The sequence below is a fragment of the Populus trichocarpa genome, chromosome 8, assembly GCF_000002775.5.
Source record: "Populus trichocarpa isolate Nisqually-1 chromosome 8, P.trichocarpa_v4.1, whole genome shotgun sequence".
In the NCBI taxonomy this organism is placed as follows: Eukaryota; Viridiplantae; Streptophyta; class Magnoliopsida; order Malpighiales; family Salicaceae; genus Populus; species Populus trichocarpa.
This window is the reverse complement of record NC_037292.2, coordinates 6,941,474-6,958,681: the sequence shown is the minus strand read 5'-3', so window position 1 is coordinate 6,958,681 and position 17,208 is coordinate 6,941,474. Positions and strand designations below refer to the sequence as shown.

Here is a 17,208-nt window from a genome sequence, read left to right as displayed (position 1 = left end):
CAGAGTTTGGCTCTTTAATATATCAAAATAAAATTATATAAAAATAATAATAAATTTTAAATGGGTTTTTTGGGTGGCAAAAACAAACAAGGGTAAACCATGAAATGTATCCGAACTCATCTTTATTTTGACATATGTCATGATATGGTTTCATGTAACCTTGAAGATAGGACAAAACAAAGATGATTTTGAAAGTGAAGGGCTGACATTAACAAAAATAAAAATGAAGAGGGTTAACTGGTACAAAATAACACATGGATTCAAAATAGCTTTCAACCATTTCACTTCCCTTTTTATTTGTCACTTTACCTGAATTATTTCCAAAAACATTTTTAACACTTACATGTTATCGTCAATCCCTTTATATTCTAATTTCCAATATCATATCAGCTTCCTTTTTGTTCCCTGAATTATCATCATGATGGTAAAGAAATCTTAACCTTTCCCTAGTCCTGGAATTATAACTTTACATGGGATTTCAGATCAAGTGTAAATAGGAAACGTTGTGTGTGTTGGAAATAATTTGGGGAAGCTGATATATAATATAACAGCTGCAAATGACGTGACCGAAAATCCTATTGGTACGAACTCGTGAAGGTGAAATTTTGTTAATACCATCTAGCGGAGCAGGACGGGTTGATTATATGACATTGCAGCAGGCTGTTATGTACAAACCAAAACATTTTTGACTGTCGAAGTTCATCGTATGCGAGAATTGACATCCCATTTCCATAAAATTAATTAATTTGTTGTGAGCTATTCTGAAAGTGTGATATCTCTGGTCTTAAAGAACTGCACAGATTAGACTTGTGAAGTGATAATTTCGCTTTTTTTTTCCCTTTTTGGTTGCGTGGTGTACAGTTACATGAGAATTTGGGTTTCAAGAAACATAGATCAACCAGAATTGTCTTTGGATTAGTAAAGAAATTAGGTTATAGTAGTAGCTAGGTTACTATGTGAAAGCCACTTCAACTCTAACAGGAAAAAAAAAATAATGGGAGGAGAGTAGCAGAGGGTGGAAACATGAACAGCATTAAGCTAATAATGACATATCCCTGGTGAAATCATCCTTTTCGATTTCCTATCAAGACTTCCAGGCAAGTCGGTCCTGCAATTCGAGTGCATTTGCAGGTAAGTAGGACCGAGGTCTTATGGTTTCTTGTGTATTTGATGTCGTTATGGTTTCTTGCTTTCATGGATAGGAGCCTCTCAGAAAGGAATACGAGGTCTTTAAGTTTTGTCAAATTCATGCTGGTCAGCAGGTGTTGGGGGATTACCGTGAGATTTTCACTCCAGGAACCAACTCTTGGAGAAGGATGGATGCTTCTTTGCCTGTTGACATCACTTCGACCAACGCCCGTGTGATTTTTATGGAAAATCTACATGTGTTAGCGGAGCACTGCATTGGTCATTCACGTTCGATCTGGAGGATGAAAACTTTCGGTCCATCCAGGTTCCCGATGGAATTTCCACCGAGGATGGCTCCGTTCACATTTTTCGATATTTGTCGGGTTGGAATGCAATAACGTTCAAAAAATTGATTCAAGTAAATAGTTACTTGGCTCTGATAGATTATAAAGATCTTCTCATACATAATGAAATGAAACTATGGATATTGAAGGACTGCCAAAATCAGATATGGATCGAAGAGATTACTTACCTTTGATGACAATTGGATACGATTACAAAGGCCATTTCCTGTTCGTTCTATTCATACTGGTGAAATTCTGTTGGTACCATTGTTGGAACTGAGTGAAACTTCTTGGGACCTTTATTACGATATGAAAAAGAAAACTTTCAGGGGAGTTGAGGTTAATGAATTGCCAAGATTCAAGCCCGCAGGTCCTTGTAATGACAGATTTATTTCTGGTTATTCTGAGAGCCTTGGCATCTTTCAAGGAATTTAGTTTTAAAAAAATAGAGGCTATTGCACTAGATTTAAAATTTCCACTAGTGAGTTCAGATGCAATATATCTTATTTATTTGCCTCACTACAGCATTTCTTTCGGATAGTGGAATTTTTTATTTCAATAAAAATGTGATCAGATCCATTGCCTTTCTTTTTTATGCTGTAGCTCTCTACGACATATGAATTGATGGGGATATATCAGATTGTAATGGAAGCCCGTTTTCTATGAACGCACTGGCGATTGTATTAATAATGAGATTAACAGGTGCATGAAAAACAGGTAAGAAGGGGTTCGGACTCGAAAGACCGTGTCACCCTCAACACACCAAGACGCCTAGAAACTAGGTACAAAGAAAGGAGGAAAAAACAAAGAATCTCCCGCGTATTATAAATTATAACAGGGGCAAGTGAAGTAATGCATCATTTAATCTTCACACAAGTCGGGACAACTTGAGACAAGTTGTCTATTCTAAGCACATCTCTACTATTTCACTATCACAACAAATGATTTTCAATGCATGATAAGGTTTGGCTATTCAATTCATTTAGGCTTTGAACAGAAAGGCATTTGAATGACTATTGGACCATAACTAAGCCCCAACCATAGTGTACATTAATGAGGGGAAGAGCAGGTTTGCCACTGGAAAACGGTCATGGTTAAAGAATTGTTACCTACAGGGCCTTCTCCAGCCATCTTGGCAATCTTAGTGAATCCTTCATCCCAAGTCGAGTGAGGAACACAGAATATAGAAGGTGTAATAAGAATACAAAGAATCCACTATTTAGCACGACCTGTTAAACAAATTGGATAACACTAAGTGCGTTGTACATCAAAAACATTCAACAGGAAGGGAGAGGAAGGTGTAGCATAAATTACCAGAATTCCAAAGAGAGAATATATGAAATTCATTGATGGAACGGTATTAATACCAGCGGCGGCAAATATGAATGTGAGAGAAGCATGGATATTTATGGTGATCTACAAGCAAATGAAAAAACCTTGTAAGTGAACTCCTAATGGTGAGTTAAGGAAAAATTACAGGGTAAAATGTGGTTAATTACCAAAGCAAGTATGTTTTCTCTTATTAAGAACGAGGATGTTAAGACATACCCCACAGCACCTGTCGCCCGAGCCTGCATTCCAAAGAATGTATGTCAGCAGAAATTTTTGAAATAACAAGAAAATACCATTGCTTCAAACAAGGGTTGTAAAGTCAAAACAAAGGGAGGAGACACTACAATTGTGCACAAGAAAATCGAAAGACCCCAATTCGCTCCCATCCTGAAAATATGCAAAAAGAATAATAATCCAACAAGTTAGCACATGCTGATCCATTTAAATTCGAACAAGTAGGCATTTTTACTTGGTTATATCAGGCATTTACAATCACAAGCATAAAAAGGAAGTCAAACAAATATCAGAAAGAAGAAGGAAAAAACACAGAAGTCATTAGGATTGTGATTACACACCTCCATAAAGAACCCATTGTGAAACCAACTAAACCGTGTGTTAGCTGAAAGAGAGATGCATCAAGCGAGTAAATCATCAGCTATTCTGCTCAAGAAAAGCACGTTTAAATTTTAGGCAAGAAAGTAAGCATTCACAAAGATTTGGCATATGATGCTCGAAATTCTCACTAAATATAAGTTCAAGCACACTTCTACAAATTTATTCACCATCCTGGCAAAAGCAACACGTCCTCTATTTTCACCATTTCTTAAACTTGCGAGAAACAATCCCACCACAACTAAGTAAAGGGTTAAGAACTCCATCATTAAGATCAAGTTTTACTCTCTCTCTTTTTTTCAACTCCCATGTACAGAGTAATTAAAGTTGTCAGTAGCTAATTTTTGCCAGAAACAAGTTCGACGATGTCATTCAATTAATGCATCCAAATGATCATCATAAAAAACAACCGAGAAATTCCCAAAATCCTTTAAGCTCATCTTCAACACTAATCGAAGAACAGGATGTTGCTAATCAAAAAATGCAGAGAGTGCTTACCAGATAGGTTAAGGCTTTTACTGGACCAGACAAAACAAATAAGAGCATAGCTGTTGCCACCTGCCAGAATGCAAGATCATTTCAACACAAAGGGAGTGCTATTATAGACCAAATCGACAATATTTAGAACTAAGCAAAGTTACTCATGGATGGTTACAAACCATAGTTTTTCTTCCGCCCGCAACACCCCATCTCAACGAAGAGATTACTATCGGCAAAGAGAAGAAGCATCCAAAGTAATTCTGCAAAACACCAAATCCCATTAAAAAGCAATGACAAGTAATACGGATTGCTTTGCTAGAGAATCATCCTTGATAAAATTTTCTTTCTCTTTTTGCTGTTTCTTTGCAAAATTGTGACTAAAAAACTAACAGTTATCACAGCCCAGAATTTTTTTGCGCTAAAGATTTTAACTCGAGGAGCTATTCTACAAACCGGCAATAAACTCAAGCAACCCAGTTGACCAAAAATAATAGTAAAAAACAACAAATGGAAGCAAACAAAGACCCACATAGAAATTGATTAAATGAATCAAAATCAAACCTCAATTGAGAGAGAATTGCTCAAGAAATAAACGAGACCAGTGACAGCAGCAAACATTGAACACTCCACCAATCTCAGTGTGTTCTGGTAAACCACACCGTCTGGGGCCAAGTCCTCGAATTCTGTTAAGTTGGTTGCTGAGTTCCTCTCCTCGTCTTCTTCTTCTTCTTCGTCTTCTTTATTGTTTTCAAAAAATGGAGCTTCAATTCTTGAAACTGTGAAGATTTTGAAGGTGGGTCTTATGGGAGTAACGAGCAATAAAAGAAATGAAGAAGAAGAGAGACGGGTGGATTTTCTGAGGGAGAAGTTGAGGGAGCCAGAGAGGGAGTGATGGGGGACAGTTCCGAAAGTACAAGGAAATTGGGGTTTCAGGTTGTGGATTTGGAGGATATTCATGATCTTCATGGGACTCCAGGAGACACAGGGACCAGACAGAGCTTGTGCTGATAAATTGATGGGCGGGGGCAGGGATGGCAATGGAATCCACGGCTCAGTTTCTCTATACTTATATATTCTGTAAAGGAATTTAAATATTCATACTTGAATAAGTTTTGTATATATAGATATTTATTATTCAATTATTGTTTAATATCTAATAAAAAGTAAAATTGTGTGTGTGTGTGTGGGGGGGGGGGGGGGGGTGTTTTGTATGTCAATATTAAATATTATATTAAATTCAAAAATATATAAATATTCTAAGTATATTGTATAATATATATCAAATTATATTTAAGTTGGATTTCAAATTAAATTTAACCATGTCTATATTATATATATTATCCATGAAATAAGATAATTATTCAAAAGCCTTTACTCATTTAAATCCTAGTAGATAGGATAATAATATAAATAAGATAATACACACACACACACACACACACACACACACACACACATATATATATATATATATATATATATATATATATATATATATATATGTCAATTAATATTCAATTAAATTGTAAATCCCGGGAAGAGGGAATTTGGCATGGGCTACAATGTCATTATCTATTGGGCTATTGAGCCCACATCATTTTATCTTATAGGTTGTTAACTTGTCATGGTGGAGTGGGTGATTGGTAAGACCTTGGCCCACTATCCTTACCTCTCACTCTACAAGACAGGTCACACCAACAAATACTTATTTTTGGATGATCTGGATGGGCTTGACCATTGTTTCAGAAGCCCATGAACTATGGTCACTAAAATTAAATTTTATATGGTCATTCAAATATATGACCGCACCTTTGAAGAAAAATAACAATGATAAATTAGAAGTCAGCCATTCAATCACGCGATTTATTTAGGATCATGTCAATCCAAAGACATGTTATGATTTTCTATGAGTTTTTTTTTCCTTCTTGGAAGATAATTTTCTGTTCAGTTTAATTTTTATTTAAAAAAATAACTAAACTGAAATATTTTTTTTAAAAGAAACTGATTCAAACCGACTGGTTTCGGTTCGGTTCGGTTTTTTTTTAAAAAAATTGGTATGGCCCGGTTTTGGCTCTGTTCGGTTTTTAGGAAAAAAACCGGTTCAAACCGACCAGTTTCGGTTTTTTAAGACAAAAACCAGTTTTGCTCGGTTTTTTTCGGTTTGGATCGGTTTTTTTTAGTATGAGTTCGGTTCGGTTTTTTCAGTTTCGGACTTATAAAACCAAAACCGAACTGAACCGGTTGGTTTTTTCAAAATTTTAATCGGTTTAATCGGTTTTTTTCACGGTTCAGTTTTTTCGATTATTTTTTCTCTAATTTTTTTAATTTAATTAATTTTTTAGTTTTTTTCTCACCTCTACTTACTAGGGACATTAATATTGGATTATGCTCTTCACTTTTTTTAATACTTAAATTAACTAAAACTTGCATTTTATTTTGCGAAGTCCTCGTCGACTCTCCTGGTTTTTAAATAAAGTATTAATCAGTTAGTGCTGCGATTCCGGGTGGCCCCGCTTTGTATTGCAGTTTTTAAAAATAAAAATAAAAATAAAAATATCTTTTTAATTTTGGAATAGTTTTTTATATTTTATTATTGTCTTGTTTATAAAAAAAATATTTATATATATTTATATATAAATAATAATTTTGATGTGCTAATAAAATATTTTTATATATAAAAAATCCTTTCAATTTATTTTTAATTTTGGTTTTCAGAGACGTTAGAAGAAACAAAATAACTAGACGGGATGAAAAGATTGATGAAAATAGAAAGCATTTTTTTATAAAAAAAATACTACTAATTTATATATTATAATCAACATACATTCCAGAACTGTCTAATTATTTTCATCCTATCAAAATGAAATAATTTGTCCAAGTTAAAGTTCACTTAAAAAAAATAATACACACATATTAATTTAGTGGAATCTCATTCAATTTGATCCGTTCAGTACACTAATGAGTGGTGTTTCATGGAAATTTAAAATTTTATACTATACTTTAAATTATTTATTTGCAGTTTCGAATCACGTATTAATATTAAAATAATTTTAAATAATAAAAAATATACTATTTTTATGTATTTTTAATTAAAAAATATTTTAAAAAGAAACGCAAAACAATTACCAAAAACGCTAATAGAAGCAAAAAAGGCATAGCTTGATCTTGATGGGTCCGTCCGGAACAAACAGAGTCATTGTGGTAGGTAGACAGCAAGGCGTGTAGTGAAGAATTAAAATACGGTGCTGAATCATGAACTGAACCCCATTCAAAAGACAAAAAGAAACGTTGCTTGTTTAGGGGGTTAATATCAGGAAGACCTTATTTATGATACCTGGGCTGGGCTGCTCATAATCATGAATTGGAAACACAACAGTATCATTGGTAAAACAATGACAGACCAGAAATAATAAACAAAAACAATGGAGCACTGGGATCGGGCATGCGTGGGGGACGTGCGTCCTTAACATAATGGCCTAGAGAGAACACGCTTTCTTCTGTACCTGTTTGGGATTTTTTAAAAAACAATTTACCACATTAAAATAAAAAAATACCAAGGAAATATAGGACATCCTAGGAAAAATTGAAGAAATAGTATAGTTTTAATCTGTCACAGCTCAGAAAAATAACATTCCATAGATGTTGTGGATTTGAAGCTCAATAACTTGTATTGTAATGATTCAGAATCACCAAGTGTAATAAAATTAAACCCCAGCCTCCTCTCTTCTCTCCCAACAAAAACAAATACAGTTACAGTATTAAATTAATATCACATTTTCTAATCACGACTTTTTTATATATTATATTTGGAAATCACAATAAATATAAATTATGGTATTTAATAAAAAAAATTACTACTATATTATTTCACTAAATTCTTTTTCCCCGTAGGAACCTGGAATAGCCCCTATTTGTATCTTTGTTTGGGGTTATTTTGTATATTTTTATTATTATTTCTATAAATTACAGTAGAAATTGCACCAAAAAGGATATATAAATTGCAAAAGATACGTGGCGTTGGTTATTCAAAAATACAGCGCAGATAAGACGGAAAGTCTTAAAAAAAAAAGTGCAAGTTTGGATACCTGTCTCTCCCTCCGTGTGTTTTCTCGTGCACCGTGCCACTATTAAATGTTTTGTCCGTTTAATCTTAGGATCTTTTCTGGGTTGTTAGTGTTGGTCTTTTATCGATAATAAAGAAATTTGAATTTCGAAACCCATTCTTTTTTCTCGTGGAAAGAGATTAGAATCTAAACTGACAAATTTTTATACGTAATTCTACCATACTAAAATTCAAGATGCATATAAATAGGGGTTGATATATTAAATAATTAGCTATTTTTTTTATTTTAAACAAATTTACCTGCTATTTCGAATTAAAATATTTAATTATTTTATATGAAAAACCTCAAAAATCAGTAATTACTAATAGTTGGTGTCTAATAAATCAAGTTGACCAGTATATATGGTAATAGCATGTGGTGTTTTTTAAGTCAAGTAAACAGCAGTGTAATCCTAACATATGATACCTTGTAAGTTAAGCGACTGGTAACTATTATAATAACATGTAGTATTTGATAAATCATATGATTGGTAGTTGGTACCTATAAAATAAGATTTTTGATGTATGTTGGGACTCTTTGATGATAAAATTAATAACCTTATAAGAAAAAAATACACTGATATTTTAGAAAGATGGACACTAAAAATATACATGTTGAAAATGTTAAAAATTAAGAGAATGTCCACCCATGGCTCGAAAAATTCATAATTTATTTATAATTAATAAATCTTGTTTTTTTGTGGATATAAGTAGCGGAAACATAATTTTATATTTTTTATATTTCAAGTTTTATTATATTCAAAATAATATATATTTGATCAATATAAAGGATTGGAAGACCAGGTGAAATCTTATAAAATTTTTCCAGTAAGTGTTGGGCATAGAACACGTGCCTGAGCCCATTTGAATTAATTGCCCGTTTGAATTAAATTTTAGGCTTGTTTGGAGTGTTTCAAATTTATTTTATTTGAATACGAATAAATGATGTATCATCATGATTTAAGGTTTATTTTAAACATGTTTGTTTGTTGAGTATTAACTAAATATACAAAAAAGAACACATTTTGTATCTGCCTCGCATTTTCAAGTTATCACTACAAGAATCGTCTGGTTTAAAAATTAAACTTATAGTTAAAACATTATTAACATGTGTAAATTTCTTAATCTACATAGTATGTCATGACTCATGTTTGAACGACTTGTACCTTGTATGATCTCCTCCCTTCTATATATGCAGGACAACGAATACTGAAAATAAAAACAATCTTAAATTATTATTACTGGGTCCCACTAAAATAATAACCGACAGGTCATACAACAATCTCAAATAATTTGCCACCAAAACTGTGAATAGGTCAGCTAATTCAACTCGTTCAGATTAGAGCGAGCCTCGTCGAAGGAGAACAAAAATTCCACGGTGCATGCTTGTATGATGTTACTTTGCTTTTCATCGTGGGCAAAAAAGCATCGTGGCACGAAAAATAAGCAAATAAATAATAATAAAAAAAGTATCCCGAGGTTTACCATATTTACATTTCAGTGATTGAATTTTAAATTTCTGCATTTTAGCTTGCTCCCCTTCCCCCAAACAATCTGTTAGTACAAGTTCTCAGATTTATTTATTTATTTATTTATTTTATAAACTGCAGCATATTATAACTGTAGTTTATCACAGGGTTGAAAGCAAATACATTTTTAAAACAAAATAAAACATAAAAAAAGGATAACATTAACTTCTCGATCGAGTTTCTCTCGGAACCAACAAAGAAAAGTTCTTTTTTAGAAGGAATAAGAAAAAAAAAAATGATATAATTGCAGGTGTTCTCAGCACTTTTATGAAGAGTCACAACCACCACAGCAATTATTTGTTCAAAATATTTATTATGTATTATGATTAGTTTTGTCTGTTCGACACAGCTGTAAGAAATCATGCCCAATCTTAAGTTCTTTAACCTGCAGTTCAACTCGTAGTTCAGGCAGGCATACCTCTTACATAAAATTCAACCATCCTGGGTATAGTTATTAACCAAATACAATATATTTTTTTTATTTCTTAACCCGATGGTTACACAAGTTTGACTCGATATTCCTTCTACATGTATGTATTATAATATATAGTTAGGGTTGTAAATGAATCATGTTGTTCAAGAGTCTCCTGCAACTTCCATGGTTAAGGACTCATTTCAAACTGGTTTGTTAAAAGATAATAAGCTTATAAGAGTCGTTTGAGGATGTGGTTAAAATTGTTTTTACTCGTATAATTTTCATAAAATAAAATAATTCAACATGTAATAAGAGAATTATTTCTTTTATGAAATATAATTTAATTAGATAACTAAAGTTAAAAAAATATAAATATATTTTATTTAAAAATCCATGAAATACTCTGTTTATAATATATTTTTTTATGATATTGCAATTGCATGAGATTTTTATAAGCATTTTTAAGTCTAAGTCTAATTTGTTTATAAGTTCATTAAGCAAATTAAACGAGCTGAATATTTCAAGATGAGCCTGACCCTGACAAATTTTAAGAATTAAATCTCATGTTTTAAACATGTCATCAAGACAAATTATGTTCGAATGTTTCTAAAACTAGACGAGCCGAATTCGAAGGCATCGATGGTTTGCTTGACTCGACTTGTTCACAGCCTTATCCAAATCGAATAATGCAATATTACGCTATTAAGTTACCGAATAATGCATCTAATCTAAGGTTATAGCGTCGAGGAATGCGGTTACCACCTCCTCCATCGGGACTGTGAAATGATTGCGATTGAAATAAACTGTGATTGAATTGTAGGCTACTGTGCTTAAACTGCTGTGTCTGGGATAGACGAGAGGGCATTTCGCACACCAAGATGGGATTTTTTCTACAATCACTTGAAGTCACCGTGACCTCGTTACTAAATTCGAGATACAACGCTAGCTTTCAAGTAAAAATTTGCTAGTTTTCCACAACAATAGTTACTGAAACACGAGTACTTTACATATATCTTCAATAACAGAATGTGAAATCAATAAAAAATATTTTCAAAAATATTTTTCAAAACAGACACTAAAAACAAGAGCATCCGCAAAAAGGTGCCCCATATGTGTTGTGCGACACTTGAAAAGCATCATAATCCCGGTTACTCTCTCTCTCTCTCTCCTTTTTTTTTTTTTTTTGAGACTCTGAGGCCTTGATTGCATCCAGCATGCCTCAAAGTAGTATGATCATACATCAATTCAACATCGTAGCCCAAGGATTCAACAGCTCATAGTCTTGTCGGCTGGACACGTGCCCAAGTCCCGTGAGAAAACGACATAATCTTGGAGGTGTCTTTGTAAAAATAGTGTAAAAGGGAGTGGACATAGAAAACGACATGGGCTACCTTAACCTTGCCTCAACTTTTTTTTTTTTTTTTAATCTTCTTCATGAAATTTTTGATGGGTGCCTTCCATAAACCCGCTAATGGAATAAAAAGAGAGATGAAACAATTGGTATTTGAGAAAGGAATTCATGTCATTCTGCGTATAAATACAATACTCAAGAGTGGCAAAATCTTGATAAAGCGCCATGACTGGATGATGGATTTATATACCTGTATGAATATCTACTTCGTCTTCCTTTTCCTTTTCTTTTAACAAAACGATTAGAAATCAGTGGTTGTCAGTGTTAAAAGGACGGAATTATAATTTAGCCACAATAAAAATAAATAAGAGTTAATTAATTACTCATTATTATAGGATATAAACAATTCCAATTCCCAATATAATAAGAATTGAAACCATGACAAGTCTCAAGAGAACACTTTTATTAACTTTCTAGTTAGTTTTCTCATAAAATTATCTCAAGTGAAAGACGGAATGTTTTCTGCCAAATATGCTTAGGATATCTAGAAACCAAAACATACAATGTAGATAGATGTATAATGTGTATATATTTTGGAGTTTAACGATTACAGGTACATGTAATCTACTTTCCTTTTTTTTTTTTATCAGAAAGAAACAGCAAAATTGTATGAAGGGGTTTGTTGTATCTGTAGCAGTGCCAAAGTGCATCTGTGCAGAAGAATCGAAGTGAAAAGAGTGTTAGACTGTTAGCTCACTGCTTTACTCAATCTGTTGTTGCATTCACTTCCCTACACAATTATGCCTGCAGCCTGCAGGAACCTAGTGGTTTCTTTCATCACTCGTTTTCTTTTCCTCCCTGCTTGGGTACAGTCTGTGGAAAGAAAACGTAAAGGTAACGCCTCCATATCAGTCTATGTATCTATTTCTATTGCATTCTAATGTCATTGTACCTTGGCTCCTTGAAAAACCACAACTCACCTCCTTTTCAATCTCCCCTGTCTCCCTCCCTCCCTCTCTAGCTATACCTCTTTTAAGTTCCTTTTTTGAACACACTCGCTAGTTCTTGACAAGCTAAGAAGACAAATCTTTTGAGCTCTTGCAGTTATTTCCATTTAAAGAGTAGCACTTCATCAAAAGCCATGAAAGAAAGAGGCAAAGCAGTGGAGATGCACAACAATGACTTGTTTGATCAAGATTACTGTACTTCATCAGATCTTCCATGCAAGAAACACCCATCATCGTCTTCAGTTGGTATATGTGCTTATTGTCTTAAAGACCGTTTGGTCAATCTAGTGTGTTCAGATTGTGGAGAACAAAGACTCTCTTCTTGCTCTTGCTCGGAGATCTCTTCCAATCGTAATTCATGCACTGTCGAGGTAGGCAGTGTTGGTCGCATTTCATTTTTGATAGAAAATGAAAATCAGAAAAATGATCAAGTTTTACATTCTAATAGTAGTACTGCTAATCCTAAAAGTTCTAGCGGAGATCAGAAAGGAGATGAACTTAATTTCTTGGTCAAGAGGAACAGTAGTAGCTGCGTTGAGATCAAGCGGAAAAATGGGTTTTGGGGGATTGGGAGGCTGTTCAGTAAGAAAAGAGGAAAGGGTTGTGATAGAAGCAGTGTCGGGGGTCTCGAAGAGAAAAGTGATTTGTGGGTTGTTGATTACATGGGTGTGTCTAGGTGCAGGTCTCTTTGCAGTTTCAGAGGTGGTGGTTTTTTTGGCTCAGAAGATGGTACCTTTTCAGGTGCCAGGAGTTCCATTTCAGCTGCCAGGAGTTCTATTTCAGCTGCCAGGAATTCGGGTGTCAATGGTGGTCTACTTTTTGATCCTGATAGAAAAAGTGGATTCAGTGAAGCAGAGCCAAGAAAAAGTGGCTTTGATGGTGAAAAGAGAGATACTACTAGTACTGCTTTAGAGTCTGAAAGGCTTGATTCTGGTCACGACGGAGCTAATACTAGACGTGTGTTTTCCCTCAAAGAGGGCAATTTTACTACCGTGGATGATTCAGGCTTCATTGACTTGAAGTTTGATTTCCCACCAGAGTCTAAAGCAGATTTATCTGCCGTAAAAATGGTCTCTTCGTCGGACTCAAACTCTGCTTTTGGGAGCATGAGAGGCGGTGACGTTGTGGCACAGGATCAATATGGAGGGTTTGGGAGTCTAATGGGAGATGGGCCTTGCAGTAATGGGAGTTCCTGCAGGATCACAGTCAGTGACAGAGGAATCAAAAGGAGCAGAAAAAGTTTCAAGAGTTGGAGATGGATTTTCAGGCAGCATCCAAGTTCAAACAAGAAAGATTAAGACTCTGTGGTCAGACCCCTAGGTTAATTAATTACTAATTAGACCAAATCTTGATTTTTGCTTTTGTATTTCCATGTGTATGATGGATTCTGTAATTATGTTGATCGAGTTAAAAACAAATAGCTAGCAGAAACGAGTTTGATGGCTTTAGAGTTTATACTAGAAAATACAAAAGAAAAAAGTATTTTAATTAAATTTTTTTAATTTTATTATATTTTATTAAAAAATAAATCTTATAATATTATTTCAATTTATTTTATATGAGGATTATGTTGATCTTATAATCTAGATAGCAAATTTAATAGATTAACATGGGTTGATCAAGGTTGATAAGATATATTTTTATTTCACTATATTTTTTAAAAATATATTATATTAATTTTTTTAATCAAATTATATTTTTAATAAATATCTACATTATTTTCATATTAATCAGCTCACATGAAATTAACTGCACATCATTTAATTTTTTTACTATTAAATATGTTAATAGCATTTAGATATTTTTGTTAACTTAAAAAAATTAGTTGACCTGCTTCGTACCGCCAATTATAAAATAGTACGACCAAGGACCGAACTCATCGACTGTGCAGTGCTAATTTGGAACACTGTCTTTTTATTCTTTGCTTTCAGGTCATTTACCGTTTGAATCTGGTCTTTGTTTTGGTTTAGGCTTTTCGTTCACGGCTTTCGGCCTCCGAGATTTTTATACGAAACCAGTCCATTGGACGAAAATCTATACGGAGAATATTTAATATTGTAATAATAGTGGTTTTTTAAAAAACAATTTATAAAAATAAATTAAAATAAATTTTTTTTTAAAAAATTTATTTTTGATATTAACATATTAAAATAATTAAAAAAAATAAAAAAACTAATTTAAATAAAAATAAAATAATTATTTTAAAAAACATTTTTGAAATACAATAACATATACTTAGAGAGGGTTTGATATTGAGTTTCATCATGATTTTTGTTAAAATTTGAAATTTTTTATTATAAATTTATTTTTTTAATTTTTTTAATATATTAATATAAAAAATAAAATAAAAATTATTTTACCTTGTTATAACATATTTTATTGTTTTGGCGTTACAATTGACAGAATAATTCCAAGTCTAACTCGCTAAAAGTCGTACCTGGTAAACCCACTTATTTTTAAAAAATAAAGATGGAGAGCTAAATAACGTGATTTTAATTTTTCTTTATTTGTTTTTTATATTTCACATCTGACCCAATTGAATATTTGAATTGAGCTAGGCTAAGCTGACCAAGGTATTTTAATTGAATACGAGAGGGATTTAATTTGAAATACAACTCATTTTCCAGGATTGAAGTTGTGAAGTAAATTTACGGGGACGAATCAAGTTTACCAATTATATATCAACTTGTTTAATGAACCAAATCCATAACGAACTTGTCCAACCAATAAGTACTTAGCTCTCATAGTCTCATGTGTATATATCCTGTTAATTTCCAAATGCATGTAGGATTATTTTTTTATCTACCCGTGCAATTGTTTTCTTTTTTTCTGAATTTTATTTCATGAAAATAAAAAAACTCACTTGCTATTTGAAAATAAAAATTATTTGCTTGAAAACACGTGTTTTCCAACTCTTCAATTTTTTAAAAAACTGATAAAATATTAAAAAGATGTTCCCAGCTCTCTACTATAAAAAAACAAAAAACTTGTTTGAAATCGATAAGGAAAAAAAAAGGAAAAGAGAATGACTTCCGAGGAGAAATATTATTTCCTCTGGACCACCATATCACTGTCTCTCCAGGACAAGGTCTAAGAATAATCAGGTGCATTGCCACCTGGCGAGTGGCGACCGCTTATGTTCAAGCCTCCGTCTCCTGAGTCCTGATCTCCTCCACGGAGAAAAGAAGCAAGCGTAATCCGCCGTGTCCTTTTCTCTCTGTTCTCTTTACTTTTCAAGGAAATTGCATCCAATTCAAATGCTCACGTGACATCGAGACGGACAGAGTTTTTATGATATCACCTGAAAAATAATCTCAAGGGACATGATTGACAAGGAAAATTAAATGGTACTCTTGAAATCATCATTGAGGTACTTCATGGAATTAAATCCTCTTGTATTTAGAGGATAATATGATTAATAATGTTCCAAATCTTACAATTTATTTTGAATTTAATGAATTAGATTTATTTGACGAGAGAATAAAAAATTGATTATATATTTAACCTGTTCTAAATCGATTTCATCTATTTTGAATTTTACGGTTTAGATTAACATAATTAAACATGAGAAAATCCCCATTATTTGTTGCATAAAATACTCATGCGGCTGCTGGAGATATCTTCTAAAGCAACTCTTGAGTTTCTGAACCATGTTGGTGTCCAAGTAGATAAAGTGGACGGAAGCCAGGTATGCTTTCCATGTGATTTCTAGTTTGACTTTATCTGTTTAATAATACTCATGGCCATAGATCATAGGGTGTGAATCCCATTTTATAAGGGTGAAAATCTAATTTCGATTCGCACGCTGGCTCATGATATATATATATATATATATATATATATATATATAAAACTTCTGACTTTCTGCATATTGCCTACAATGATTATCCAGCACATAGACTTGCCATGTAGTTTTCCTTATTATAAGGTTTTTTTTTCTATTTCAAGGGAACTGACTAAGAAATGCATTACGTGACAAGACATTCAGAACACCCAATAATATTTAAAATACATGTAAAAGATATAATTTAAATCATTAAGATTTAGGTTTGCTTTCTAAATATTACTAGTTCGAGTCTAATAAATTTTAATATTATTGAAAGTTTACATGGTTGTTAATTTTAAGACCCGTGACATTAGTCAAGGTACACACAAACTAGCTCAGACACTAACATTAATAATAATAATAAAAAAATCTAAAAACCATGTCCTCTTCATTACCCTTTTTAACCACCCACTTTCTTCCAATAAATACCATGTCATCCAGCGATATGGGAGGAAGCACCTTGGGTTTGTGCAATTATCCTGTAACTGCAATTTAATTATTTTTAGTCTTTTTCTTAATTTTCTTTCTCTTTCATTATTTTTTGTTGCACATTATATAAGGGGTTATGGATTAAACCATTGGTTAATAGTCCAAAATTATTCTTGATAATGCCAAGATTCTAGGATTAGCATGGAACTTACATGGATTTCATGAGTACTCTAGGACCACAAAATGTGCAGTCCTGGCTTATATATACCGATTAATGTTTCAGTTTTTGAAAGAAAAAAAAAACAGGGAGTTAGCTTGCTTGTTTAAGTACTCATCTGTACATTACAGACATGCGCTGATGCTAATCACGTCCAAGCATAAATTGGCATTCAGGGAAAGCTTACACGAGCTCCAAGGAGGACGCACGTCGAAACATGTCGTTGCTTCAAGTTTACTAATGAAGCAGACCCGAAACCTTTGTACTCTCGGAATCTATACCAGCAATTAATTGAGATTCAACGTCAAGGCTCAGGTGACTTTTTCACCCAATCTGTAGCTACAGATGGAATCCCTCTCGAGTGCTTAGTTAAGGAGAAAATGTTAGGGTGTCTATAGAGCAACTAAAACTGATTTCAAGTTAAATGAATCACCAT

The 17,208-nt window shown here is 33.0% G+C and overlaps 2 protein-coding genes across 2 annotated transcripts; one reads left to right on the top strand and one right to left on the bottom strand.

Moving 5' to 3' along the window:
• Positions 1-2,268: 2,268 nt before the first annotated feature.
• On the bottom strand, positions 2,269-4,961 carry LOC7485924 (uncharacterized). Its single transcript, XM_002311370.4, has 8 exons — positions 4,458-4,961; positions 4,076-4,156; positions 3,915-3,974; positions 3,380-3,423; positions 3,149-3,191; positions 2,972-3,043; positions 2,787-2,888; positions 2,269-2,701 (listed from the first exon to the last, which is right to left on the bottom strand). The coding sequence occupies exons 1-8, from the start codon at positions 4,860-4,862 to the stop codon at positions 2,582-2,584; spliced, it is 927 nt and encodes a 308-aa protein (XP_002311406.3). The 5' UTR covers positions 4,863-4,961; the 3' UTR covers positions 2,269-2,581.
• A 6,779-nt stretch (positions 4,962-11,740) lies between these two features.
• LOC7485923 (uncharacterized) lies at positions 11,741-13,718 on the top strand. The gene is made up of 2 exons (XM_024606814.2): positions 11,741-12,187; positions 12,398-13,718. Exon 2 carries the CDS (start codon positions 12,435-12,437, stop codon positions 13,596-13,598), a length of 1,164 nt encoding a protein of 387 aa, XP_024462582.2. The 5' UTR covers positions 11,741-12,187; positions 12,398-12,434; the 3' UTR covers positions 13,599-13,718.
• The last annotated feature ends 3,490 nt before the right edge of the window (positions 13,719-17,208 follow it).